Source organism: Cajanus cajan, chromosome 10 (genome assembly GCF_000230855.2).
Source record: "Cajanus cajan strain Asha chromosome 10, NIPB_CcT2T_4, whole genome shotgun sequence".
Taxonomy (NCBI): Eukaryota; Viridiplantae; Streptophyta; class Magnoliopsida; order Fabales; family Fabaceae; genus Cajanus; species Cajanus cajan.
The window spans coordinates 12,916,650-12,944,376 of NC_138526.1; the positions used below are offsets into that span (position 1 = coordinate 12,916,650).

Below are 27,727 nucleotides of genomic sequence, written 5' to 3' on the forward strand. Positions count from 1 at the left end.
TGTTCATATGAGTATGATTGTTGATCATGATGGTGGGTAGACCATGTATGATATATGATGCATTATTGCATGTGATGTCTTATGACCTGTGTATGATTGTTGATCATGATGGTGGGCAGACCATGTATGATGTGTGATGCATAATTGCATGTGATGCCTTATGGCATGAGTCTAGCCTAGGACTTGAGGAGAGGAAAAATATTTTCGAACTGGAAGAGCTCACATAGAGTCTCTTGAGAGTGGTGCTTGGATAGACCACTAATATATGAGAGTGGTGCTCAGGTAGGCCACTGAGTTGGGTGAGTCTCCTCTAAGTCCTTAGCTAGTATTGGAGCGGGGTATGAGGTCGAGGGTTATTCCCTTAACCAAGTACTCGGGAAAGTGCGTGGATCCTTGGGATAGCGGTGGGCGAACTCCACAATTGACTTGATAATGCATGTCAAGGTCGTAGTAAGCTTGTACCCAGCTGTGCTATACTTGACGGTGGATCTAGACTTCCAATTATGTAAGTGACATCATCCGAGTAAACTCGAGTGATGATTATATCCTGTTTAGCTGTGACCGAGCGGGCGCATTGGGCGTGAAAACAGTTGGGGTGGTTTCGGTAGGATGGGATGTCACTTATACTGCTCTGTTGTTAGGGAGATCTCCTAGGTGTATGCATGACGATGCATTAGATGATTGATATGCATTGATATCTGTCATGAGATGCATTTATTGCATGATTGTTAATATGATGGAGTGTGGTGTTTGGCTTTATGATTGGTGGATTGTATTTTATGTATGAGTAATATTGGATAGAGTGTATGGTGCGACTCTATGAACATGATTGATAGTTAGATGATTGTGTAGTATAGATTATTGTTCTATACTTGTATGATTGATTTTTGAACTCTAGCTTACCCTTCTGTTTCCATGTGGTGGAACTGCAATGGTCATACTTGGTATGAAGCAAGTCAGGGCTAGCTTGGAGTTGAGGTGACCGCTGCGTGTTGAGGAGTTTTGTCCTTGTGTCAGAGCTACCTTTTTAGATACTTATTGGTTATGCTTGACCGACACTAGGGTGATGTTATTTTGGATGACTGTACATATATGATGTTATATTTTTGGTACATAGAACTTAGTTATTTTATTCTAATATATATATATATATATATATATATATATATATATATATATATGTATGAGTTGTCCAATTTCTCTTAGTTCACTAGTAATAGTGCAATTTCACTAAGTGTAGAAATCATGGCGAATCGTCACATATTATAATCATAATTAATTCATTTTTGTCTCAAATCTAAATCTAGAATTGTTTCAAATCGGAATTAATATTCAAAGCTATAATAAAATAGATAGACATATAATATATAAAAAGGAGAATATAATAAATAATAAATAATAAATAATAAATGATAGATTTATCCCTTAAAAATGATATATTTACCGATAATGAAAGATATACATAATTTCATTTTTTTAATACAAATATTGACAGGGTTTAGGGTTTAGGTTGACCTCCACCGTGCACGGCCACCACCACCGTTCCACACCGCCACCGTCCCTTCCTCGGGATGGGAAGAAGACGAAACGGCCAAGAAACCCTCCGTCGTCGAGTGGAGTCCCTCTACCCTTCCTCCGACCAAACCACGCACCGTACTACCGACCAAATTGTTCAACGTCTTCGTTCAACCTACCCTGATTACCGCCGAATCAAGCACCATGCTCTATTTCGATTGGTCCACGAAGCTCTTCTACCCTCACACGGTAACGACGACGAGCAACTTCTTCAACCCTCACGGAAGAGGCGCAGCACCTCTTCCGAGAGTGACGCCGACAACGGCACTCCATCGGAGCTTTCGTTCGACCTTACCAAGACAATGCTGCGGAATACGTATTTGGGGATGCAGGAAAAGAATGTTGGCTCTGTGAATGAAACTGAAACCACGTTGAAGTCGTCCAGGAAGCGATTGAAGGGTGATGGTGATGATGAGAAGGTGAAGGGGATAGGGTTTAGCGATTTGGGTGGGATTAAGAAGATTAGGAAGGAACTTGATGTGTTGCTGTTGCCGTTTTACCAGCCCCAGGTGGCTAGAGATTTGGGAATGAGTCCCACATCGGGCATTTTGTTGCATGGACCTCCTGGCTGTGGAAAGACTAGACTGGCTCATGCTATAGCTCATCAAACTGGATTCCCTTTTTATCAAATTTCACCTGCCCAAGTGGTGTCTGGAATCTCAGGTAGCTAGCTGCTATTGCATAATCACATGTCTTCCTTCATTGCTTCATTTATGTTAAATGCCTCTAGATTATTGTTTTTTAGTTTATAGGAATTACAATGGCTGCAACAAGTTTGAACTTAGTACCCTGGACATGGTTGATTGGTTATAATTTTGGTTATGATTGTTTATATTGCTTCAGGTGAATCTGAACAGAATATTAGAGATATTTTCTCTAAAGCACACAGGACTGCCCCATCAATTATATTTATTGATGAGATTGATGCAATTGCTTCAAAAAGAGAGGATTTATCGCGCGAGATGGAGAAACGAATTGTCACCCAGTTGTTGACATCCATGGATCAACCGGATAATAACAGCAATGTTCTTGTTATTGGAGCTACTAATAGGCCCAATGTCATTGACTCTGCCCTTAGGAGACCTGGAAGATTTGATCGTGAGATTTATATTGGCATGCCTGATGAATCTGCCAGGGAGGAGATCCTTTCCGTTCTTACTCGCAATGTTAAACTTCAGGGTCCCATTGATCTATTAAAGATAGCTAAATCTACATCAGCATTTGTTGCTTCTGATTTGAAGAGTGTGATCAGTCATGCTGGTTCATTGGCCATGAAGAGAATAATTTATGAAAGGTATACCACAGCAGAGCCTCCAGAGGACTGTTTTAGTGAACCTTGGTCGCCAGAAGAAGTGGACAAGGCTGCCATCACAATGTCTGATTTGGAGGTTCTCTAGATTTCTTTCATTTTTTGTTACTGCCTCCGATCCTACATAACAAAAAAAATACCAATTCATAAAAAAAAAACAGTGAGAGTAGTTAAATTAGTTAATTTTAATAAATAATGTCATAATTTGATATTTTGCTTCAAAAATATCTATAAAATGTGCAGCTCCTTTATAGAGTTTAGGGTTTAGGGTTTAGGGTTTAGTGGGCTAAATAGTGATCCATATACATGAAGTTCACATGCATAGGACTCCCATGCTTATGTTAGACTGGAATATACATGGCAGTGATCATTTTTGTATGTTTTCACAATGTGTTCGAAAGATTAGGTCCAAAAGCTTTAGAATGTATGAAAAATATTGTATTTATGTTGGCCATGGGTCTTATCCTCCACCTTTTCTATCTCCAGTAAAATTTCTTTTTATAAAAAAATTGTTATAAGTCTTGCAAGCCTTAGATTTTCCTTGAAACCTATGCAGGAAGCAGTCAAAATGGTGCAATCTTCAGAAAGAAGAGAAGGGTTCAATCCCATTCCTGATGTAAAATGGGAAGATGTTGGTGGGCTTGATCTCTTAAGAAACGAGTTTGATGACTATATCATAGGGCCTATAAAATGTCCAGGTGATTATGAGGTAATTTTCAAATACTGCACTTCTTTTATTTTTATTATATATTACAATTGCTGTTAAATCAAAGTTGGCTCATGCATCAAGCTTCTCTTTTTTGTGATTAAATAGTGAGATGAAATAAATAGCAGCGTATTTGTAATAAAAAGATGATGGATGGCCTGGATTTTAGAAAAGGAAACATCAGGGCAGTCTATTTGTTAAAACTCCAACTAATAAGTCAGCAAAGGGAAAATATATATGTGAAGAAGAAATTCTGTGGGACCCAAGGCAGTTAGAATTTTAGAAGAGACAAATTTGTTCTGGGTAGGCAGCAGCAATATATATAGGTTTTAGAGGAAGAGAGCGAGGTGAGATGAGGAATCTGTTTTGTATTGTTGAGGATTATATCTGAAGTTTAGGACCGGAAAATAGTTTGTGTAAATTACATAACACCCATTGAGGTTTTGACGTTTTGTGAGATTGCACATACACTCATTTTTTTCTATCCCTACACTATCCTCCCTTAATTGTTTGAAAAACTTTACATTGTCACCTACTAGACCTTCCATCTTTTATCTTGATGTAAACTATAATAACCTAATTTCAGCATTAACAATCCCTGACCTTGGTTTGCTTTTCCCTGGTTTTCTATCTCTATTTCATTCACTTTTGGTTATATGAACTGTAAAGAGCTAAGTTGGGAAAGGATTGACATTGTATCTGGTATATTTTATTTTTATAACCAAAATGATTGCAAAATGTACCATAACCAATTTTAATACTGTTGTTTTCTTAATATTCATTTTGGCCTCTTTTCTCTCTTCAAATTTTTTGATCAAACTAGTTGTCAAAATTTGAGTGAAGAATCCCTGTTTCTGTTTGCACCAATTGGTTTGTTTCTGTCATGTTCCAGAGTAATAGTGCAACCTTATAGTTGGATCAGCTTCCTTATTTGTGTATTACTATACTATTATCCAATTCTCTTGCTATATTTTATTTTTGTACTCTAAAATTGATCAATTGTTTTGTCTTTGCTGCTTCATGAAAAAATAAGATTAGTTGTATGTCACATGCGGATCACTAATCAATATTATTGGATTTATTCATTTCAGGGATTTGGGCTAGATCTTTCGACAGGATTTTTGCTTTATGGACCTCCAGGTTGTGGTAAAACACTGGTTGCCAAAGCTGTTGCCAATGCTGCAGGAGTTAGTTTCCGTCATATTAAGGTTTGTCTAAAATATCATGTTCTATTTTAACAGTTTTGGTTTGTATAATGTTTCTCTGTTTATGATAATCCATTTTTAAATGTTCTAAATTGTTTTTATTGACTTGTTAGGGACCTGATATTCTAAATGAATATGTTGGAGTAAGTGAGAATAATGTTCGGAAAATCTTTGATGCAGCAAGGACATGTGCACCTTGCATACTATTTTTTGATGAGGTTTGTGGTTCTTTGTCCTTAGGAATGTTGGTTAACTCCAATATTTATCATGACACAATCAATTAATTCTAATCTGTAAACTATAAAATTTCTTGTGTGAAATTCTATTTCTCTGAATGTGTTATCCTTATTATTGCAATCTGTATTTGTTGTGTTCCTATATTTGTTATGTTTGTAAATCTCACTCTCCACCTTGCACTTGCAGTCATCATTGTGCATGTTGGAAAGTCATTTTTTGTTTACTTGGTTGACAAGTTATGTGCAGATTATCCCTTGTAAATTTCCTTGATCTATGAAGGGCTTATATGAGTTCTCGGCAAACTCATTTTGTTGTACTTGTGTATCCATTGTACTTTCCTTGATCTATATGAAGGGGCTTATGAGTTCTTGGCAAACTGATTTTGTTGTTCAATTGTTTGCTGGAATGCCTCACTATTAGTTTCATTGTGTCTTGATAATTATTTTTGCCGTTTTCAGTTGGATGCGTTGACAACCACACGTGGAAAAGGTAAAGAAGGTGCATCAGTCACTGATCGAGTATTGAACCAGGTCAGAAAATTACCAACTTTTATAAGGAAAAGTACTTCATACTTATTATTCTTCATAAAAACATGAATAAACTGAAAATATATAAAATTGCAGTTGCTCATTGAGTTAGATGGTGCAGAGCATCGGAAAAATGTTTTTGTGATTGGAGCAACAAATAGGTACTTTTTGTTCATATTCATTATCATGTTATTTAACTTAACATCATGCTGTATTGACCTCATTTTTGCGCATTTTTGCAGGCCTGAGGTAATTGATCCTGCTCTTTTACGGCCTGGCAGGCTTGGTAGACTTGTTTACGTTCCTCTCCCAAGTCCAGACCAGCGAGTTTTAATATTAAAAACTCTTGCAAGAAAGTATCCTATTGATGACAGTACAGATTTGAGTGCCATAGGAAGATCGGAGGCTTGTGAAAATATGAGTGGTGCTGATCTTGCTTTATTGGTTTGTCTCTGCTCTATTTTGGTGTTGCCTGTTTCATCCCTATTTTACTAGTAGTCCAAGTGGTTTGATTTGTATGCATGTAGGATTGTATAAGAACAATGGGGAGTAAATTTGTGGTTTAACAGGTTTTGTGTGTATTCAGATGGAAGAAGCAGTAATGACAGTTGTTAGAAAGAATAGGACCTCAAACCATGGCAAGGAGATGACCATCAAGCCATGGCATATAGAAGAAGCACTGACTAGAGTCTTTCCCTCTGTGTCTGACAAGGTATGCCTCATTCTGCTAAATTTTTTTGCCATATTTGAGATCTGTTCATGGTTGATAAATTAGTTTTTAAAAATTATATTGAATTTTTTATTTTTTATTTGGGGGCAGCAAAAGCAGTACTACCAGCGTTTGTCAGAGAGGTTTAGCCCTTCCTTCCACAGAAATGTAAGGGAATGAAGAGAAGGGAAATGCGTCCTTTGGTTGAGAATGGAAAAGTGGAAACAGTTGTGTGTTGCCTTGGGATAAATTGTTTTTCATCTCCTGCTGAGACGAGAAAACCGGAAATACAAAAATAAAATTCTTTCTCTCACTCCCATCCATTATGTCCTCTGGTGAATCTCTGGTGAATGTGATAGCTTGATGCATGGATGCAACTTTGCACATCTCATATCGCAACTTAATTAGAATTGGGTGCTTCACTTATGGTGGCAACGCTGTTTCTTTTGTCATTTTAATACTTCATTTATATTATGTGCACCTTCATTTTTGTAAAGATGCAGACTAGTTCCTTACTCCTAAGCATTTATATCCATTCCAGTTGCGGATGACTGTTTTACTAAAAATTTTCATGTTTATATAATTTATAGTAGATATACATGTACATGTTTAGAAAAATCTATAATGCTAATGGTGCCATTTTCCTCTCCGGACATCACTTTTGACCTTTTTTTTTTTTTTTTTTTAAATGTTTTCCATAAATCTATAATGCTCTTCATCGAGTTAATTTTTTTTTTTATCTATCGAAATTATAACTTTTTATTTATTTATTTATTAAGCTGTGAACAGACTTAACCCACAAAAGAAGTACAAAAAAGATTAAAAGTAAAGGAAAAAATACAAGGACCAAAAAGTAAAAAATGATGCCGAGCTGCTATACTAAATACTCAAACAAAGACAATAATTTTTTATCTGATACAACACCAGATTTGAGCAAAATCAAGTATAAAAATCAGAAAGAAGCCATTGCATCCCGCCAGTTTCTCCAACCAATCAGCCAGGGTCCAAGCTGAACTAGAGAGGCATATCTACCATGACAGAACAGCAGCAACTAAAAACCTCTGTTGCAGACCACGTGCAGCTGAACCAGGCTGAAGTGAATCCGCTAGTCAAAGATATATATATATATCAGCCAGCTAAACCTTCAGCCAAACAAATCAGTTAGCCAAAAACCAAATTAATTCAGAACCAGCAAAAAAGAACACAGGATCAGCAGCAAAAGAAATCAATGCAGTGAATTTTTCCACCCAAACAACCAGGGGTGAGCAGATTCAGAAATTGTTTTCCAATCAAATTCTAAATGAAAGATCAAAGATAAGAGATCAATTTATCCAAACATTAAGAACAGAACCGTAATCACTAACATTGAATAATACTTCATATATAAATGAATCAAAAGAATTACATAAGAGTTGACAGTTTACATTTAATGCTAACAAAACAAAAGGGTCAGCCCTTCATGATGATAAGAACCAATCCAAGATACAAGGAAAATGGAAAAGAGAAGAAAATAAATTTGTAAGAACCCACATTCCCAATTGGTTCCGAGATCCTTCAAGTTGTGTTCTTTCTTTCACCTTGTTCCTCTGTTCTCTTCTTTGTTTCTCCCCTTGTTTTTCCTTTTATATGTTAGCCGTTTGGAAAATGTTGAATGATTTGAACATTCTTCATAGTGAAGAAACATCAATGGCTTAGTCCCTGAAGATCTGTTGAGCCATTTGAGGTTAGATTCTTCATGTTCTGTAGACCCAAACCACTCAGTGCTCTCCAAACAGCTAAGCAGTTTTGGGTAAAATCCTTGTTCTCTACCTTCAAACCACTCAACACTTTCTCAATGACTCAGTGATTTTGGATTTGAACTATACTTGTTTATTCACCTACAAGACCACAAGCCCAAAATCAATATACAATTGTCATCAACTTTCAACAAAATATATAATTGCTTATCTTTTTTATTCCAGTTACAAACAATGAAGTTTACTTATCAATTTCATATCAAACTATATAGATAAGTGCCTAAAATGATCAACTAATTAAGTAAATTAGACACTTATCAATGACCATTGCAAATCCTTGAGTATCTCTCACTAGCTTACTTCATCTGTTTTCATCTTCTTTCCTTGTGGAGAGAAGTGTTCATTGGTGCATTAAATGTTTTCACCAAATAGTTACTTTTCATCTGATAAAGGAAGCTACTTGTCACCTTTTAGGTACCGAATGGGTGTAGCCATGTGTGTGTTAAGTTAGAGCAATCTAGAGCAACTTTATCTAATGCTTCCCATGACTTAGGAGATCTGTTGTTCTTTTTCTAATGTAAAGCATGTCTTTTGTTCCTTTTAGTGATTGTGAGTATTGAGGAAACTTTTTTTTTATTCGATCTATTAAGGAATCATATAGACACAAACAATTTAGTTATTAGACTTTATAAATGATATAAAATTAAAGCAACTATCTTTCAAACTAAGTGTTTCATTTGACTAGATAACTCATTTATTTTAGTGCCTATTTATCTTAATACTTCGTTTACAAAAATTTTCTCTAGAAAAAATGTTTATGTTTATTGACATTAAAACTTAAAATCTTAAAGAAGTCTATGATCGTCTTTTGACCTAACACATCATTTACAAGTGAGGAAGATGTAATATTAATTAAGGTTAAATTCACTTTTGATCCTTATAGTTTCCTAAATGTGCAATGTTGGTCTCCCATATTTTTTTATTGTAAATTTCATCTTCATAGTTTTCAAAATTAAGTTATGTTGGTTCATTATTAACATTTCATCCAAAATTAAATAGAAAATATTGACAAGTCTATGAGTGACACTACTTATAGTTGCTTAGTCATGTTGACTTCCATGTGTGAAACGACATTACTTTTTACTACAAATATGTTAAGTTTTTTTAATTTCAAATAAAATTTATAATTTATTAAAATAGTTTTATTTTTAATATTATTATTTTCTTACATGACTAAGTCACTATATACAGGTAATATCATTCATAGGAACTTGTCAACATTTTCTCTTTAATTTTGAATGACATGTTAACAATAGACTAACATTGCTTAATTTTGAAAATTAATGAACCAAATTTGTACTAAAAGATTTTGAAAAATTATAAAAATTCACATTTGCGAAACTTTACGAACCAAAAGTGGAATTGATGGAAACCACTCTCCATTGATGGATGGATGCTTCAATGGAATGGTCACCTTGCTCTAAGGATCATGGAACACCAAGGATCTTCTAGTCACCAAGAAGGAAATGGGACGTTCAAGGGGAGAAGGAAGGAGGGCGTGAAGGTGGATGCTCTCATGGAAGGTTGGCACACTCCAAGATGAAGGTGGAGGCCACTCTAGGGTTTATCACTCACCAAGGGTAGAGATAGGAGTAGGTTAACTGAAAATAACCTAATGACTAAGGATAGGATTTTGAGGCATGAAATGCTCACTCAATATCATAATAATCCAAAGTATTTACAAGGTGGGTGACCTAGGGTATTTATAGAATGTTGGAAAGGGGTTTAGGGTTGCAAGAGGTGCTTGGCCGAGAAATGCAAGTCACATGCACTCCAAATGCACCCTAAATTAACCCTAAATGTAGTGTGGATGTCTTTCCCTCCTAAAAGACTAAAATACTCTTTGACCTAAAAATAAAAAAAAGTGGACTTTGGCCTCACAAGTCAAGGTTTAAGCCCAAAAATAAATCCTAGTCTAATTTGTCCCATAATACAAAGGCTAAATAAGAAATACAAAATAAATCCTATAAATTTAAGGTACCCCAAAATATAAGGGTAAAATAGGAAAAAAATAATAAATTCTATACTACTTAAGATAAGCGTAGGAGAGGGTCAATATTGTACACACATGATGAGCATAACTCTAGTCATGGTGTCTCCTCCATCATCCTCCACTCTCCTAACCTTGGACCTAGTAATGGGTCCCACATGAAGCTCCAAGGACGGTCCTCCATCGGGAATTAAGTTTAGTAATTATATTTCCTTTAAAATGTTTCTTTTATAATTTTTTTAAATTTATTTAATATGACTTATACATAACAGGTAAATCGGCACTTTCAAAAGAAATAGCTTGGTGACTTTTTTGCAATTATGTGTGTTCATAAGGTATATAGTCGATCCCAAATTTTTTAGGTATTCACTAAATTTACGTTGATTTCAATTTCTTTTAATAATTCTAAAAAAGCTTTCTAAAAGATTATTTTTAATATTCTGCAAAATACTTTTTAAAATAGTAAAATTAGTATTTTGGAAAGTTTCCTTAATAATAAATTTAGTGTTTTAGTACGTACTTTTTGAAAATATTAAAAACACATTTCCATAAAATACTTTACGAAACACTTTACTATTCTAAAAAATACTTTTTGTAATTATAAAAAATTCTTTCGAAGAGTTCTTTATGAAAAACTAGGTTTTGGAAGGGAAATTACAAATCTAAATTTTAGTCCATTTTGAAATCCTAAAAAATGAAAGAAGGGGTTAATGTGAAAGAGAGGTGAGTGCCTGAAAACAAAATTGAATGTTTGTGGCAAGGAGAAAATAATGAGGCGCATGTAAAAGGAAGAGACAAAGGATGAAGAATGAGGTACATATGACGCATGTGTGTAAAGGGACAAGTACTTAAAAAAAATTGAACGTCAAAGGCTTAAGAGTTCGTAAAGTCAAGATATTAGAAAATATAAAAAAAATGTTAAGGACATTTTAGGGGAAAAAATGTCTAATAGAGGTGTATTATTATTAACATAGGGATGTGTATTTAACATAAGTTTAATAATTGCATACTCTACATCTTATCTTATATATTATAATGATACTAAGGTTATTATTATTATTATTAATTACAAACTTAGCACTATTGAGTACAAACCCTTAATATTTTAATTATGACAAACTTTATGAACAAATGTCATGAGTCTTTTGAGTATTTATGTTATTAATGACTTTACTTAGTGTATTAAAAACTCAAGATTGATTCTTAAAATATTGACTTAGATTCAATACGACATAAATATCAAAATGAGGCTTCAAATGGCTAAGAAGGAAAAACTATGAAATTATCTGTCTAATATCCAAAGTTTTCAGAATTCATTTGAGAAGATCTTGGTGGCTATGAAAAGCTTGAAGAAGTATCTAAATTCTTCATGAAGAAGCCAAGAGCTCATATGGAGTAGATCATGTACAAAATTGCAAAAAAAAGTTGTAGATATTGTTGGTCTTAACTGTAGAACACAACTGCTATTTTTTGCACATAACTTGAGGTGTAGATATGGGCTTGAGACAAACTTTGTGACTAAGGAAATCTAGAATAATTATCTACAACCTTTATAAATAAGTCGTGTACTGAAAAAGCCTACATCATGAACAAATATGACAATCAAGATGAAAATTTTATTTTGAGTTATAATATATTGAGCACATATTGAGTTATAAACATGTGTTTTAACCAAACTTGATGGCTATGGAATGATAAAATAATTGTCTAACTTTGATGAAGAAATAGTGGGCAAATAAAACCTCTATCATGGACAAATTATCTTTACAATATGGAAATTTTGATCCATCCATAACAACATGATGTTGTTGCAATATTTCAGGAATAACTTTGTTGTAGAGATCCAAACAACATGAAACCAATTCCTAATGATCAATGATTTATTTATCTACAAGTTTCATGAAGACATCCTTGTGACAACTTAAAAGAAGATTCAATATCAATCAAGGATTACTATTAGCCCAAGAGACAATGTCTATCCTAAGCTAGAAGATGAGTATCATGTGTTGATGATTCAAGGGAGTTTAAGTTGGACATCTTCTTATAGGGAAGATGCCTTGAAGGCCTTGTACAAAAGCATCTCTAATGAAACCTTTACAATAGAAAGCTTCAGTTCAAATTCAACTTCTCAAAAGACTAGTATTGAAGACCTTGCTCAGAAGGTTGCACAGAAGTAGACTCAAAAGCATACTAAGGAAGCGCAAAAGCAAACTCAGAAACAAACTTTATAAGTAGACTATTTTTGAAGGATATGCTAACAACACTAAAGTGAAAGTACAAGTTGATGTCAGCACTGCTTAAAAATCAAGTTGTCTCTAACAAACATATTTTGAAGGTTATAAAAAGAAGACAATGGGTTCATTTTCAAGTGAGCAAAAATAAAGAGAAATACTGACTATCAAAGTTGTAAACCTTGCTCCATACTTTGATATTTTCATAGATCCCCACTTCAACATTTGTATCAACTCTGTAATAGAAAAAAAATGAATGTGAACTTCTTTAGTGGAAACTCCTAGTCTAGAAGTGATTATTGTAATATTAGTAGTTGATAGGATACAAAAACCTGAATTTGTAAAAGACTTATCTTACCCAAATGTGGTGTTTAGAAAAAAAAGGTGTGGAAAGTTTCAACTAGTTGGTTGGGTGAACTCATAGCAGGTGGTTGTGAAGGTTTTGGTTTCAATAGGTTGTTGAGGAAGGAAACTCAGCAGGTGGCTATGTGTGGAACTCATAGTAGGTGGTTGTGAATGTTATGGTCTTAATAGGTTGTTAAGAAAGGAAACTTAGCATATAACTAATTGTGGAACATGAATAACAGGCGGTTGTGTTGTGGAGTTGAAATCTAACAGGTGGTTGGTGGTGTAATTAGAATAGTTGTTGTTGATTTAGTGGAAAATCGCACAAGGTTGTGTGGGGATTGGATGTAGCCCAGGTTGAAGTGAACTAATCTAAAAACTCAATGTGCAATCCCTCTAATCCTATCTCTTTACTTGTTGTAGTTACTTTAACGCTTTATATATATATTTATCGCATAATCTATTGTTGCTTTAAATTGCTCGGAAGAAAGATTCATGAGAAAACAAAGTTTTTGAACACTTAAAAGTAACAACTTCTGAGCAATAGGTTTTTATAAAGAACATATCTTTTTTAAGGGAACATGTTTATTTAATGCTATTGCATTCACTGTCATGCTGTTGCATAATTTGTTTTGCAAATAGTTGAGCTTGGAAACCATTTTCAAAAAAATACTTTAAGCTCCAGCACTAGAAGCATCAGCTTCTAAAGTTGTCTTCAAAAGATATATTCAACACCAACCCTTAGAAGCAACAACTTTGAGCAACAAATTTTTAAAGCGCATAACAATTCAATCCCTTTCTTATATGCTAACACTCACTTCAAGTACTACATCCATTCCTATATATAAGACTCAATTACATTCTTACTCAATACTAACTTTTTTCAAATATACATTTAAACAATGGTGTAAGGTTATCTTGTCCAAACATTTTGTGAAAATTTTTACACAAATCCATCCATAAGGCAATAAGAAAGTAAAATTAAATTTACATGATCCATCACAATATTTTCTTAAATTTACTTAAATCATCTTCAAACACTCGTTCTTTTTAATAAACTAATTGTGACACCCTCTACCCCGCATATCATAACTCAATAAATTTAAATATAACATTTAATAATCAAACATGTTTAAAGAGTATCACATTTTTAACAAACACAATCAGCAGAAATTACAAAGAAATAAATCTCAAGTTTCCAAAATAATAATATTAACATCCCAATCTAATCTTATCTATGCCCCGATGTCACATGTCCTATCAGAGCATAGCCCATAAAGAAGCCTAAGCTTCACGACCAACATTCTCAGCCTCATACTGATAATCACCTGTATAACAGTCAGAGAAAAACAACACAAAGAAAAAGGGAGTGAGAAAACATCTCACTCGGCTCACAGTGTAGAAATATATACCAGATAGCCAAGCACAAACAAAATATGTATAACATAGATTAATAACAATATCACATCTTACTCATTCAAGGCATATTCATTTGTCATATAACATCAAAAGACACATGTATGGACACGGACTACATTTTATCATGCATGTGGCGCCAGTCACTTATCACGTAGTATATTGCCGCTAGCAATACACAAAGAGTAGTCTAGGAGTACATGCCGGGACACAACCTCTGCGCACTCTCACTAGAAGGACATACTACCAGAGTCTCGTCGGGATAGCTAAGCCGCGCAAGATACATCCCATGCACACAATGGGCGAGACTGGGACTTCCAAACCGAGCCATCCCCAAGGACTGATCCCCACAGCTTTTACACTAGGGGGCCTTCTCTGGCGGCGTATTCCATATCGTACCCTTATCACTTTATGCAAATGATGCATGTCAAACAAGACTCTATGCATTCTCATATCACTTTATCACTTTCCATGGTCATTTCTCTTTATCACATTTCATATCTCATTGTCACATTATCACATTATCTATCTCATGGTCAATCATATCTCATGGTCATTTCACATCATATTTCATCATCACATCATATCATTAGAAACATCACATTCACATTATCATATCATATTCATAACTTTCACAATCATAATCTCAACAGAATTTCTATTCATACACACATATTAACCAAGCAATTAGAACATACAAACAATATAACATACAACAAACACAGGATTGGGGGCCAATCCCACTACCCAGCATACAATCCCACACCCAGAGCGAGATTTCTCACTCCCCCCCTTACCTGGATGACAAGCGCTGAAACTAAAGAAGAGCTTCCTCCTCTAGGCTCCTTCTACTAGGATAGAACCACCTCCTATGGATTCCTCTAGGTCTTCAAAGAGAAGAAGAGGAGAAGAAGAGAGTATAAGAGAAGAGAGAATGAGAATTGAGGGATGGTTTGCAATGGAGAAGTGAAGGGCTATTTATAGCCTTCAAGACACATTAAAAAATGGAAAATAATGAAAAAATCTTAGACAAAACTAAGTGGAATGAATTAGTGAGATGAATTATTAAAGTTGGTGGGATGAATTAATGGAGTTGGTGCCATGTTCTTTTCCTCATCGACTTTAGCTACTGATTTGGACCTTATAGACAGCCGAATCTGAAAATATTTCCTTCATGAAAGTTGTAGAATTTTCTCTTATCTTTCCATAGCCACCAAGTTTGTATCATTTGAACAACCACCGACCAAGTTATACCCCACAAACCGAGGCTTGCCAATCAGTCCAGCGAGAAACAATTGTATCAATCAAATTCCAATTTTTGACCTTCTATACGACCGAATTTGCAAATGGCTATTTCTTACAAAGTTGTACGTTTTTCTCTTATCTTTCCATTGACACCAATTTTGCATCATTTGGACCACCACAGCCCAAGTTATACCCCAAAAACCGATACTTGTCAGTCAGCCCAGCGAGAAATGGTTCTTAAAAAATTCACAACTATCTAATTAGGTCCAACAACACACATATCTTTCTAAGCATAAATGGAGTGTAAATTATCTACAATTGAAGTAAAATATAACCACCAATTTATGACCAAATACCACATAATAATAATAATAATAGTAATAATAACCATTTTGAAAACTAGGGTGTTACAATTCTCCCCTCCTTTAAGAAATTTCGTCCTCGAAATTTACCTGAAAACAGGAATGGATAATCTTCTCTCCCCTTGCTTTCTAGTTTCCATATAGCGCCTTCTTCAAAGTTTCCTCCCCAAATAGCCTTGACTAAAAGAATTTCCTTACCTCTTAGTTTCTTTACCCTCTTATCCTCAATCCTCAAAGGTATAGTCTCATAGGTGAGGTTATCCTTTAACTGAATGTTGTCGGATTCCACAATATGAGATGAATGTATTTTCTAGATTGAGAAACATGAAAGACATCATGAAGATTTGATAGGGATGGAGGTAACGCAATTTGGAAAGCTACATCACCAATTCTCTTAAGGATCTGGTAGGGACCAATGAATCGTAGAGTAAGCTTGCGAGATTTAAGTGCTCTACCAATTCCAGTCCAAGGAGTTACTTTAAGGAATACATGATCTCCTTCTTTAAACTCAAGGTCTTTCCTTCTTTTATCATGGTAGCTCTTCTGCCTACTCTGTGATGCTCTCATTTTCTTTTGGATTGTCCTAACCTTTTCAGTAGTTTGTTGAACTATTTCAATTCCTAATATGGCACTCTCTCCAGATTCTGCCCAACACAAAGGTGTTCTACATCTCCTACCATACAAAGCCTCATAGGGTGCCATCCCAAAATCTAGAGGTGAACCTAGGATCTCTATCCGAAACTATACTAGTAGGAACCCCATGCAACCTTACAATCTCACCTATGTACAACTTGGTTAACCTTTCCAAAGGGTATCTAATGTTAATGGGAATAAAATGGGCAGACTTAGTTAATCTATCCACAATGACCCATATAATCATCCAAGTTCTTCCATGTCCTAGGTAATCCTACTACAAAATCCATCGAGATGCTACCTCATTTCCACACAGGCACATCTAAAGGTTGCAGTAAACCTGAAGGTTTCTGATGTTCTCCCTTAGCCTTCTAACATACTAAGCAAGCATACACAAATTCTTCTATCTTAGGCCACTGGAATATTTTCCTAAGGTCTTGGTACATCTTAGTGGCTCTTAAATGGATGCTAAGAGTACTCTTGTGTCCTCCCTTTAAGATCATCTTTCTAATTTCAAGATTACTAAGCACCCAAATTTATTCTTGCACATCAAAACAACATCAATTCCAATTTTTTTTTTTTTTTTTTTTTTTTATAAATTTTAATCATATTCCTACTAATCTTTTCCACTTGGTTCACTAGAAAAGATTCTAATCTCATCCATTAATTCACTAGTTATTTTCAACCATAGTCAATTCAATGTTCCTAAAGGTAGTCTCACACATCAATCATAAGTCCCTAAATTCTCCAATCAAATCCAATCCTTAAATATATTAGTGATCATCGTAATCAAGGCATCTGTCATAATATTGATATTACTTCTATGATCATCTGTAAAGATCAAGCACCTAAGCATGTTATACATATCAAATCACTAATTTTACTGCTCCATCTTCAACCAATTCAAACCCCTATCCATCACCTTATTCTATAGTCTCATATCTTGTTACCAATATGAATCAACTAATTGTATTTCTCCAATTTATCTCAATGATCCATTTGTTACTCGAGTCACACCTAGTTTTTCACCACTAGGAGTAATCTCACAAGTCAGACTTAAATCCCTAAAAAGATCCTTCTTTCTAATCATAAGGAAAAATATAAAGGTTTCCTACTCAAAACATTGGTTACCACAATGGCTTTGGCCAAATAACCAGTAAGATCAAAATCTTATTCCTTAAAAATTTCTAACTATCTCTTTTGGTCAATAGATATTTAAAACTCTTATGATCGCTAAATACCTCAAGCTTAGAATCATATAGGTAATGTCTTCAAATCAAGGTCATGGGTAAGGTAATTCCTTCTCATAAATTCTCAATTTTCTAGAATCATAAGCTACTTATCTGTTCCTTCTTGCATCCACACTCTATCCAATCTTATCTTAGAAACATAACTATGTTCCACAAAAGACTTACTAAAATCTAGTAGTATTAACACTAGTCAATCTTGCCTTAAGAGTTGGAACTACTCTCATACTTACCATCCCACATAAAGACAATACTCCTCTTAGTGAATGTAGTTAAGGGCAAAGCTATCTTAGAAATTCCTTCAATAAATCTCCAATAATAATAAGCTAACATCATAAAACTCTTATCTTCACTAATTGGCTTAGATATCTCCCCACTTAAATACAACTTCTACCTGAGACATATCCATGTTTACCTTAACTGGAATTTACAAGAACTAGAAAACTTATCTTATACAATAAAAATAATAAATAAATAAATCAATCAATCAATAAATAAGATAAAATAAAATAGTAATACTTAACATACAACCGTCTTGAATATATCTCCACCTTCAACTACAATATGATCATATCACACCCTAAGATCAATCTCACTAACCACACGACATTCACCAATTGATCCCTAAGGTAATCTATCCACATATCAACATACATGCTTACTAAATCATATTAGAATACCATCTTTAAACCTTCAAATATACCATCGATAAGCATGTACATGAACAAACTTTATCACATAGCATTATACAACCTTTAAACAACCTCTCAATCCTTATGCAAACACCCCAAAACAAAATCAATTCTTATCCTTGCATTGCCTAACCATTCAAAAATATCATGAAACCATACATATCCCTTCAACAATGTTTAAAGAAAATGATACCTAGAGAGTTATACTTATTCAAATGATCTCAAACCTATCTCAAAATAAAGATAAGAGAATAAGCTACAACTCCTACGAAGACATAGAATTCTAAAAAGATCATCTTCTTAGCTACAAATTTCAAAAACCGCAGCAGATATATTCAGCGCTTATAACTAGACCTTTGATCACCAAAGTAGCTATAACTAGAGTTCTATACCTCCGTTTTACCTGATTCCAGTTCCATTAGAAAGATAACGTCCAAAGCTACTACTTTTGTGAAGACCATAAAATCTGATTCTGTCAATATGATACTCATACAGGCACAACAAAATTTTAACGAAAATAATCCCCATATTATACAGCAATAGTGTACTAACATTTCACAAAATACCTCAACCATTCCAAACTCACTCCTTTCCACCTTAAACTCATATTCAAGCTTTCCATTACAATCCTAGACCAAAACAGCTCACATATTTAGTGCAAAGGACTTAGAGAATAATATTCACATATTGCCTAAACCATAAAAGTTAACATGAAGCACCAATACTCAAGGAACGTTTCAACCTCTCATCAAAATATCAAAACTCCAATTCTCAGATACAACCTCCTTGGATTCAATCGCTACTACTATAGATTCCTAAATTTCATTAATCGTAAACTTTTGACAAATTAATGTCTCTCCTAATTCTAAGGTCTCAATAGGCTTTATCCGTACTATTGGTACATAAGCTCACCATACGAGTGATACTACTCAACCACTACTTCTTACGTAAGCAAGAAGTATCAAACAAATAAGCAATTATGAAAAGAGCAATCAAAAATAGCATCATCAAATTATATCATGTCTATCAAACAAATCCTGAGAACACAATGCACACAACATAATCAATCATCATATTAGCACATCAATCAACTCATCACATTATTAATCTACCAAACAAGCATAGTAGACTCATAACTCACGGTCGATTAGATCAACCAGGCTCTGATACCACTAAATGTGACACCCTCTACCCCGCATATCATAACTCAATAAATTTAAATATAACATTTAATAATCAAACATGTTTAAAGAGTATCACATTTTTAACAAACACAATCAGCAGAAATTACAAAGAAATAAATCTCAAGTTTCCAAAATAATAATATTAACATCCCAATCTAATCTTATCTATGCCCCGATGTCACATGTCCTATCAGAGCATAGCCCATAAAGAAGCCTAAGCTTCACGACCAACATTCTCAGCCTCATACTGATAATCACCTGTATAACAGTCAGAGAAAAACAACACAAAGAAAAAGGGAGTGAGAAAACATCTCACTCGGCTCACAGTGTAGAAATATATACCAGATAGCCAAGCACAAACAAAATATGTATAACATAGATTAATAACAATATCACATCTTACTCATTCAAGGCATATTCATTTGTCATATAACATCAAAAGACACATGTATGGACACGGACTACATTTTATCATGCATGTGGCGCCAGTCACTTATCACGTAGTATATTGCCGCTAGCAATACACAAAGAGTAGTCTAGGAGTACATGCCGGGACACAACCTCTGCGCACTCTCACTAGAAGGACATACTACCAGAGTCTCGTCGGGATAGCTAAGCCGCGCAAGATACATCCCATGCACACAATGGGCGAGACTGGGACTTCCAAACCGAGCCATCCCCAAGGACTGATCCCCACAGCTTTTACACTAGGGGGCCTTCTCTGGCGGCGTATTCCATATCGTACCCTTATCACTTTATGCAAATGATGCATGTCAAACAAGACTCTATGCATTCTCATATCACTTTATCACTTTCCATGGTCATTTCTCTTTATCACATTTCATATCTCATTGTCACATTATCACATTATCTATCTCATGGTCAATCATATCTCATGGTCATTTCACATCATATTTCATCATCACATCATATCATTAGAAACATCACATTCACATTATCATATCATATTCATAACTTTCACAATCATAATCTCAACAGAATTTCTATTCATACACACATATTAACCAAGCAATTAGAACATACAAACAATATAACATACAACAAACACAGGATTGGGGGCCAATCCCACTACCCAGCATACAATCCCACACCCAGAGCGAGATTTCTCACTCCCCCCCTTACCTGGATGACAAGCGCTGAAACTAAAGAAGAGCTTCCTCCTCTAGGCTCCTTCTACTAGGATAGAACCACCTCCTATGGATTCCTCTAGGTCTTCAAAGAGAAGAAGAGGAGAAGAAGAGAGTATAAGAGAAGAGAGAATGAGAATTGAGGGATGGTTTGCAATGGAGAAGTGAAGGGCTATTTATAGCCTTCAAGACACATTAAAAAATGGAAAATAATGAAAAAATCTTAGACAAAACTAAGTGGAATGAATTAGTGAGATGAATTATTAAAGTTGGTGGGATGAATTAATGGAGTTGGTGCCATGTTCTTTTCCTCATCGACTTTAGCTACTGATTTGGACCTTATAGACAGCCGAATCTGAAAATATTTCCTTCATGAAAGTTGTAGAATTTTCTCTTATCTTTCCATAGCCACCAAGTTTGTATCATTTGAACAACCACCGACCAAGTTATACCCCACAAACCGAGGCTTGCCAATCAGTCCAGCGAGAAACAATTGTATCAATCAAATTCCAATTTTTGACCTTCTATACGACCGAATTTGCAAATGGCTATTTCTTACAAAGTTGTACGTTTTTCTCTTATCTTTCCATTGACACCAATTTTGCATCATTTGGACCACCACAGCCCAAGTTATACCCCAAAAACCGATACTTGTCAGTCAGCCCAGCGAGAAATGGTTCTTAAAAAATTCACAACTATCTAATTAGGTCCAACAACACACATATCTTTCTAAGCATAAATGGAGTGTAAATTATCTACAATTGAAGTAAAATATAACCACCAATTTATGACCAAATACCACATAATAATAATAATAATAGTAATAATAACCATTTTGAAAACTAGGGTGTTACACTAATAATTCCTTTTTTTTTTATAAATTTTTTAATACTAAATCACCGAATTCAAAATACATCATAAGCATAACTTATCAAAACAATGCCAAAATCTCAAATTTTAAAATTAAAATAAACAACAAAACAACTTGCATTGACTTGTTATTCTCAAACACTATTAACCCCACCTCAAATTTGTGTGTTCTTTTTGTCATATAACTTCTTCGTTACTTGTCTTGAGTTCATTATATAATAATTACTTTCAAAATCATATAGCAAACAATTTTTCATTACGCTTTAAAAAATCATTTTAAATGTTCCTATAACATCTCATATTTTACATAATAAATATTTAAAAAAATATGTTTTTAAGATATTATATTTATTTTTTATTTAATTTTTAGTTAAAATATATTTTAGTCTTATAGTTTTACTTACTTTATTTGTTAGTTTTTATAGTTTAACATAGACTTTGAAATTTCTATACTTTTCTTGTTCAATCATTTTTAATCTCTATAGTTTAAGATAAATTTTTAATTATATACTTAAAATGTTTTAACCCTTTCAGTCCTTATTGTTAATTTTTTTTATAACATTTTGTTGACATGATATAGATTAAAAAGAAGAGTCTCAACAATAATCGTTATAAGTGAGGATATAAAATAGACACAAGATATTAAAAAATTTAATTTAAAGTAATCAAGAAAAATAAATTCGAAATCAAATATACAAAGGTTAATTAACACCTCTTTTACATCAATATAAAATAGATAATTTTACAAGAAAAGAAATAATGACATGAATTAAAAAAATTATAAATATAGAAACTAAAAAAATTTATCTTAAATTATAAAGATTTAAAAAAATTAAAAAAATAAATATAAAAATTAGAAATATTTATTTTAGATTATAGAAACTTAAAAGTAAATTAAAAAAATAAAATTAGTAAAATTATAAGAAAAAAAATATTTTAACTTCAATTTTTATTTATTTATAAAATATCTGAAAATTTTGCAAATTTTTTAATGAATGTGGTGTTTGGCAACACAAAACCCAACACAACCCCGAAACTTGCATGCAACACAACAACATAATATTTCCATTGCTTGCGATCTAAATTGACAATGAGTAATGACAAGGTTATGAAAAAGTCTCGAATTTGAAGATGGACATGGACGTTGACGAAACTTCTGCACCTAACGGTATCCTTCTACAACCTTTACTTAGTACACGAAATGAATCATGGAAATTGAAACCCTTTTGATGATTCTGTGTGTGTGTGTGTGTTAAACGCAGAGGGAAAGTCCGTTTTGGTGATCTTGGTGGGAGCACCAGGGAGCGGCAAGTCCACCTTCTGCGAAGAGGTTATTAGTTCCTCTGCTCGCCCTTGGCTTCGCGTTTGTCAGGTTCACTTCACTCCCTTTTACCTGTTCGATGAAATGTCTAACTGGGTTTCACTTTCACCACTCGAGTTTTTGTTGTTACTACGGTAATAGCTGATAAGATAACCGTGAAAAGAAAACTAATAAGGTTTATATTTTTAAGCTGCTGTTCACGACCACGATCATGGTTGCAATGTTGAGGATTTTAAGGTTTTGCAATACTGAAATTACAGTTGCATTTTCCCACGATTTAAAATCATGAAAACGGGTTTTGGGCATTAGTGTGTCGTGGGGAATTGATGGAAAATGGTTGAATTTTACCTTTTTATTTGCTTGGTAGGTCTGAGATGAATCAAGGGTAATTTTTTATGCCTTTTGATCTTAATCCTGTTTATGGACATTTGCATATATATGAAAAGTCGTAGGCCATTGATGTGTTTTATTGGGTGTGTCACTCTTTGCCTGAATGTGGACTTAAGGGTATGTCTGGAGGGAGGATAAGGGAAATGTTTCCTGTTTTTGGATATTTTTATTGTGAAGGGAAGGAAAATGTGGGATTTTTTCTTAACTCTCCAACAGACCAACAATTTTTTTTTATTTTTACATTTTTATCGATTTGATGGATTTGGAAGAGATTGCTATTGTTTCTTAATAAATATTTCCTGTTTTCATGGTTAAAGTATATTTTTAATAAAGCATATTATTGATAAGAAGTAATGAGTTTTATAAGATGTATTTGAGATTTTTAACATTAGAACAAAAGAAAGGAAAATTATAAGAGATAACAAAACCACAAGCTAGCCCTCTTAGTACAGAGTCTACCTCTAGTTAATAATGTTTAATTTGTTTAGCCATGTATATGTCGATGAAATTTTAATAATGCCTTGACAAATCTCTTAGTACTGTCTACCTCTTGTTTTATGCTTCTTGGTTCAGTTAATAATCTTCTCTCTTGAGATTTATATCCTAGGCAAAGGATATTATATAAGGTATTTAATGTGAACTTGAGAAAGAAATCGGAAATACTTAAAGAAGTAGTCTATTTATCATGGTTAAGGGTTTTGGCTGTGCCTCAACACCACCCCTAAGTCAAGGCTGACAACCATTTTAAGGTCTGGAGAGGATTTGTCATACACAAGCTGACTACCATATGCAGAATGATTGTGGGGGTCTGGGGAGGGTTTGATGTGCAGAATCTTACTCCCATCTGTTGTGCCATGGAACAGGTCGACCCAAAATGGATTTGGATCTTATCTAACACTGGTTATACTGTGTATTTGTTTGCTTTAGGACACTATTGGAAATGGTAAAGCAGGAAGTAAAGCTCAGTGCTTAAGCAGTGCAACTAGAGCATTGAAGGATGGGAAGAGTGTATTTATTGATAGGTGCAATCTTGACAGAGAACAGCGCTCAGAATTTATAAAGCTTGGTGATGGACCCCAAATAGATGTCCATGCAGTTGTACTTGATCTTCCTGCTAAGCTTTGTATTTCTCGGTCTGTCAAACGGACTGGGCATGAAGGAAATTTGCAGGGTGGAAAAGCTGCTGCAGTTGTGAATAGAATGCTTCAAAATAAAGAGCTTCCCAAATTAAGTGAAGGATTTAACCGGATAACATTTTGTCAGAATGAGAGTGATGTCAAAAGTGCTATTAATACATACAGCACACTTGGGCCACTGGATGGTCTTCCACATGGCTGTTTTGGTCAGAAGGCAGATTCCAAAATTCAAGTAGGTATAATGAAGTTTCTGAAAAAAGCAGAGGCCCCAGTTGATGCTGCATCTGGACAGAGTGGCATTGGAGACCCTACTTCCCAGACTCCTGGGAAAAGTAATTCCTGCTGCAAAGATAAGGAAACATTTTGCTCAGTTCCAGATAATGCCAACTTAGAGACAAAGGAAGCTGAAGGCCAAGCAGTTAGCTCTGCTGGTTCCCATGCCAATCAAGTTTCTCTGGATGATATTCCCACTCTAGCATTTCCATCTATTTCAACATCTGATTTCCAATTCAACCATGAGAAGGCAGCTGATATTATTGTTGAGAAGGTTGCAGAGTTCTCAAATAAGTTAAAGAATGCCAGACTTGTTCTAGTTGACTTGTCTCATAAATCAAAGATTCTGTCCTTAATTAAAGCTAAAGTTGTGGAAAAAAACATTGACACCCAAAAGTTCTTTACCCATGTTGGGGACATTACTCACCTTTATTCCAGGGGAGGTTTGCGCTGTAATGTCATAGCTAATGCTGCCAACTGGTAAGGTTCTATGATTTCAGTGTATATGTAATTCAATTTAACATTAATCCATAAGTTCGAAATAAAATTTGATAAACACGAGATGAGGACCCTCTCCCCGTATGTGTGTGTCAACTTACCATAATGACTGTTGGATGATGGTATGGCATTTTGTATCTGTGAATTGGTCTCCAGTTCTGAACCAACAAGGAATTTTCTGTTGACTGTAATGTAGCATTTAGGAATCTATCATGGTTTCGTTTATCTTATGTTATACAATTTCAGCTGCTAATCAATCAATTAAACTGCCTTTGTTTTTGGCATCCATTACAATTACAGTTGACACCAAGGCATGCTTCTTGGTTGATGTGGATGTCATTATTTTTATTTATTTTCCAGCCCCCGTTTTGCTTTTAAAACTTTTAATAAACTATATTTTCAGTCAGATAAACCTGCCATTTTTCAAGTTTTCTCTTGGTTAAGTGAAAAATCCTTTGCAGGCGGTTGAAACCTGGAGGTGGAGGTGTTAATGCAGCAATTTTTAATGCTGCAGGTCCTGAACTGGAATCTGCAACAAAAGAAAAAGTAAAATCTCTTTTGCCGGGGAATGCTGCAGTTGTCCCTCTACCTTCATCTTCCCCTTTGTTCACCAGAGAGGGTGTGACCCATGTAATACATGTTCTTGGACCTAATATGAACCCACAAAGGCCAAATTGTCTGAATAATGACTATGATAAAGGTTGTAAAATTCTCCAGGATGCTTATACTTCATTGTTTGAAGGTTTTGCATCAATTGTGAGGAACCAGGCAGGGCAACAAGTGGTAAAAAAAGAAAACCTAGGAAGAAAATCTTTGGAGTTGCAGGTTCAGTCTGATTGTTTTGTCAGAAGTATTTTCACAAATACCGATCAAAAGAGTAAGAGAGATGATGATCATGGATCAGAAAAAAGCAAGAAATATAAGGGGATTCGGGGTGGATTTGGATCGACCTTTACTGATTCTAGAGATGAAAAGGTAGTTTCAGAGCATAGAAGAACTGAGGGGAGCATGAATAAGGCATGGGGATCATGGGCTCAAGCGCTTCACCAAATAGCTATGCATCCTGAAAAGCATAAGGGTGATTTGCTTGAAATTTCCGAAGATGTTGTTGTATTGAATGACATGTATCCTAAGGTTGAATTAGTCCTTTTTCTTCCCATTTTGTGTCATTCTTGACATTTCAAATATAACAAACTGAATTTACTTGTTTTGCAGGCACGGAAGCATGTTCTGGTGTTGGCACGAACTGGGGGTCTTGATTTTCTGGCAGATGTCCAAAAGGAGCACCTTCAGTTATTGAGGAAGATGCATGATGTGGGTTTAAAGTGGGCTGAGAAGTTCTTGAACGAGAATGCTTCTCTGGTATTTCGTCTTGGATATCACTCGGTATGCAGAGTATATATTCAAGAACTATTTTTCCTCCCCCACACAAAAAAAAGAAAAGAAAAGAATGTTCCTCTGCCTTTAAATAATGAGCGACTTTGGTACATTGTGATTTCTATCAAAAAAGTGCATTTTAGTTAGTTGATGGCTAAATTGGACTCATTAAAAATTGGGGGTTTAAAGACAACTTCTTTTGTGGTTAAGCATATTAATCAATAACCCAGACTATTACTGATAAATATTAGCAGTGATATCCACCAAGGACAATTATTGGAAGGAATATATTGTTATATTTAAAATTGTGAAACAAATAAGCTTCTAAAAAATTTACTTGACCATGTTAGTATTGGTTTAATGTTTGAGAAGGTTCACCAAGTAACTGCAATGCTATGGTTCTACTTTTTTTTTTTTTTTTTTTTCTCATTCTGTTGGGCATGCTTTTAGGTGTATCATTTGTAAACTGAAATCTTCATCAGTTGTTAGAAATCTTTTCTTTTCCTTCTGCAGGCTCCATCAATGCGACAACTACATTTACATGTTATTAGCCAGGACTTTGAATCAACACATTTAAAGAATAAGAAGCACTGGAACTCGTTTAACACTGGTTTCTTTCGTGACTCGGTTGATGTAATGGATGAGATATCTACTGATGGGAAGGCAACACTGAAAGATGATGACAAGTTACTGTCTATGGAGTTGAGGTGCCACAGATGTAGAAGTGCGCATCCAAACATACCTCGGTTAAAATCACATATTAGTAGCTGCCAATCCTCCTTTCCTGCTAACCTACTTCAAAATGGACGTTTGGTTCATGCACCAGGGGAACCTCTTAACAATGTCCAGTAGTACTAGTTTTTGTCTACACTACTGCTAAGCAAGACTAGTTTTGAGCTTGTCTTTTGAGTACACGAGATGAAGTCACAAGTATGTAGTTAAAGATTGAAGCATTTTTGCTATCTATAACGGAAAATGGAGAGTTTATTTTCACCTTACCTTGCTTTTAAGTGTGGTGACATTAGATGGTTTGACTTCAATTCCTGTAGGAGGAACTTTGCGCGATGGACTTCGTCATTCCATTAGATTGCATTTCCCATATGTAAAATTGCATTTGCTTTACCTGAAGCAAATCATTTTGAGAGGCCAGTTTGAACTTTTTTTCTTCGGGTTTTCAACTGGAATGAGCTCTGAATTTTCTCTAGCTCTATTATTTTAGTATTTAAATTTTATTAAACAACTCAATGAAATTGAATCAGGTAATCGGTTCAAGTGTACATGCTTAATTTTTTATTTTATTTTTTT

The 27,727-nt window shown here is 34.5% G+C and overlaps 2 protein-coding genes and 1 long non-coding RNA gene across 4 annotated transcripts; 2 read left to right on the plus strand and 1 right to left on the minus strand.

The window, feature by feature from the left end:
• The first annotated feature begins 1,459 nt into the window (after window positions 1–1,459).
• On the plus strand, window positions 1,460–6,915 carry LOC109805826 (cell division control protein 48 homolog C). Of its 2 annotated transcripts, none has more exons than XR_014430160.1 (10): window positions 1,460–2,238; window positions 2,419–2,963; window positions 3,441–3,593; window positions 4,682–4,798; window positions 4,909–5,013; window positions 5,491–5,562; window positions 5,656–5,720; window positions 5,802–6,003; window positions 6,129–6,271; window positions 6,380–6,915. XR_014430160.1 is itself a non-coding variant. In XM_020368049.3 (10 exons), exons 1-10 carry the CDS (start codon window positions 1,572–1,574, stop codon window positions 6,446–6,448), a joined length of 2,121 nt encoding a protein of 706 aa, XP_020223638.2. In that variant the 5' UTR covers window positions 1,462–1,571; the 3' UTR covers window positions 6,449–6,915. The 2 variants fall into 2 exon arrangements, 1 of the variants encoding a protein (XP_020223638.2); XM_020368049.3 differs by having other exon boundaries at window positions 1,462–2,238; window positions 6,146–6,271.
• Window positions 6,916–13,759: 6,844 nt separating this feature from the next.
• On the minus strand, window positions 13,760–21,466 carry LOC145952636 (uncharacterized). Its single transcript, XR_014430124.1, has 2 exons — window positions 14,844–21,466; window positions 13,760–13,958 (listed from the first exon to the last, which is right to left on the minus strand). It is a non-coding gene; the product is annotated as an uncharacterized LOC145952636 (long non-coding RNA).
• A 968-nt stretch (window positions 21,467–22,434) lies between these two features.
• Window positions 22,435–27,420, plus strand: APTX (APRATAXIN-like protein). The gene is made up of 6 exons (XM_020368478.3): window positions 22,435–22,595; window positions 22,690–22,799; window positions 24,066–25,027; window positions 25,507–26,179; window positions 26,261–26,431; window positions 26,936–27,420. Exons 1-6 carry the CDS (start codon window positions 22,559–22,561, stop codon window positions 27,272–27,274), a joined length of 2,292 nt encoding a protein of 763 aa, XP_020224067.2. The 5' UTR covers window positions 22,435–22,558; the 3' UTR covers window positions 27,275–27,420.
• The last annotated feature ends 307 nt before the right edge of the window (window positions 27,421–27,727 follow it).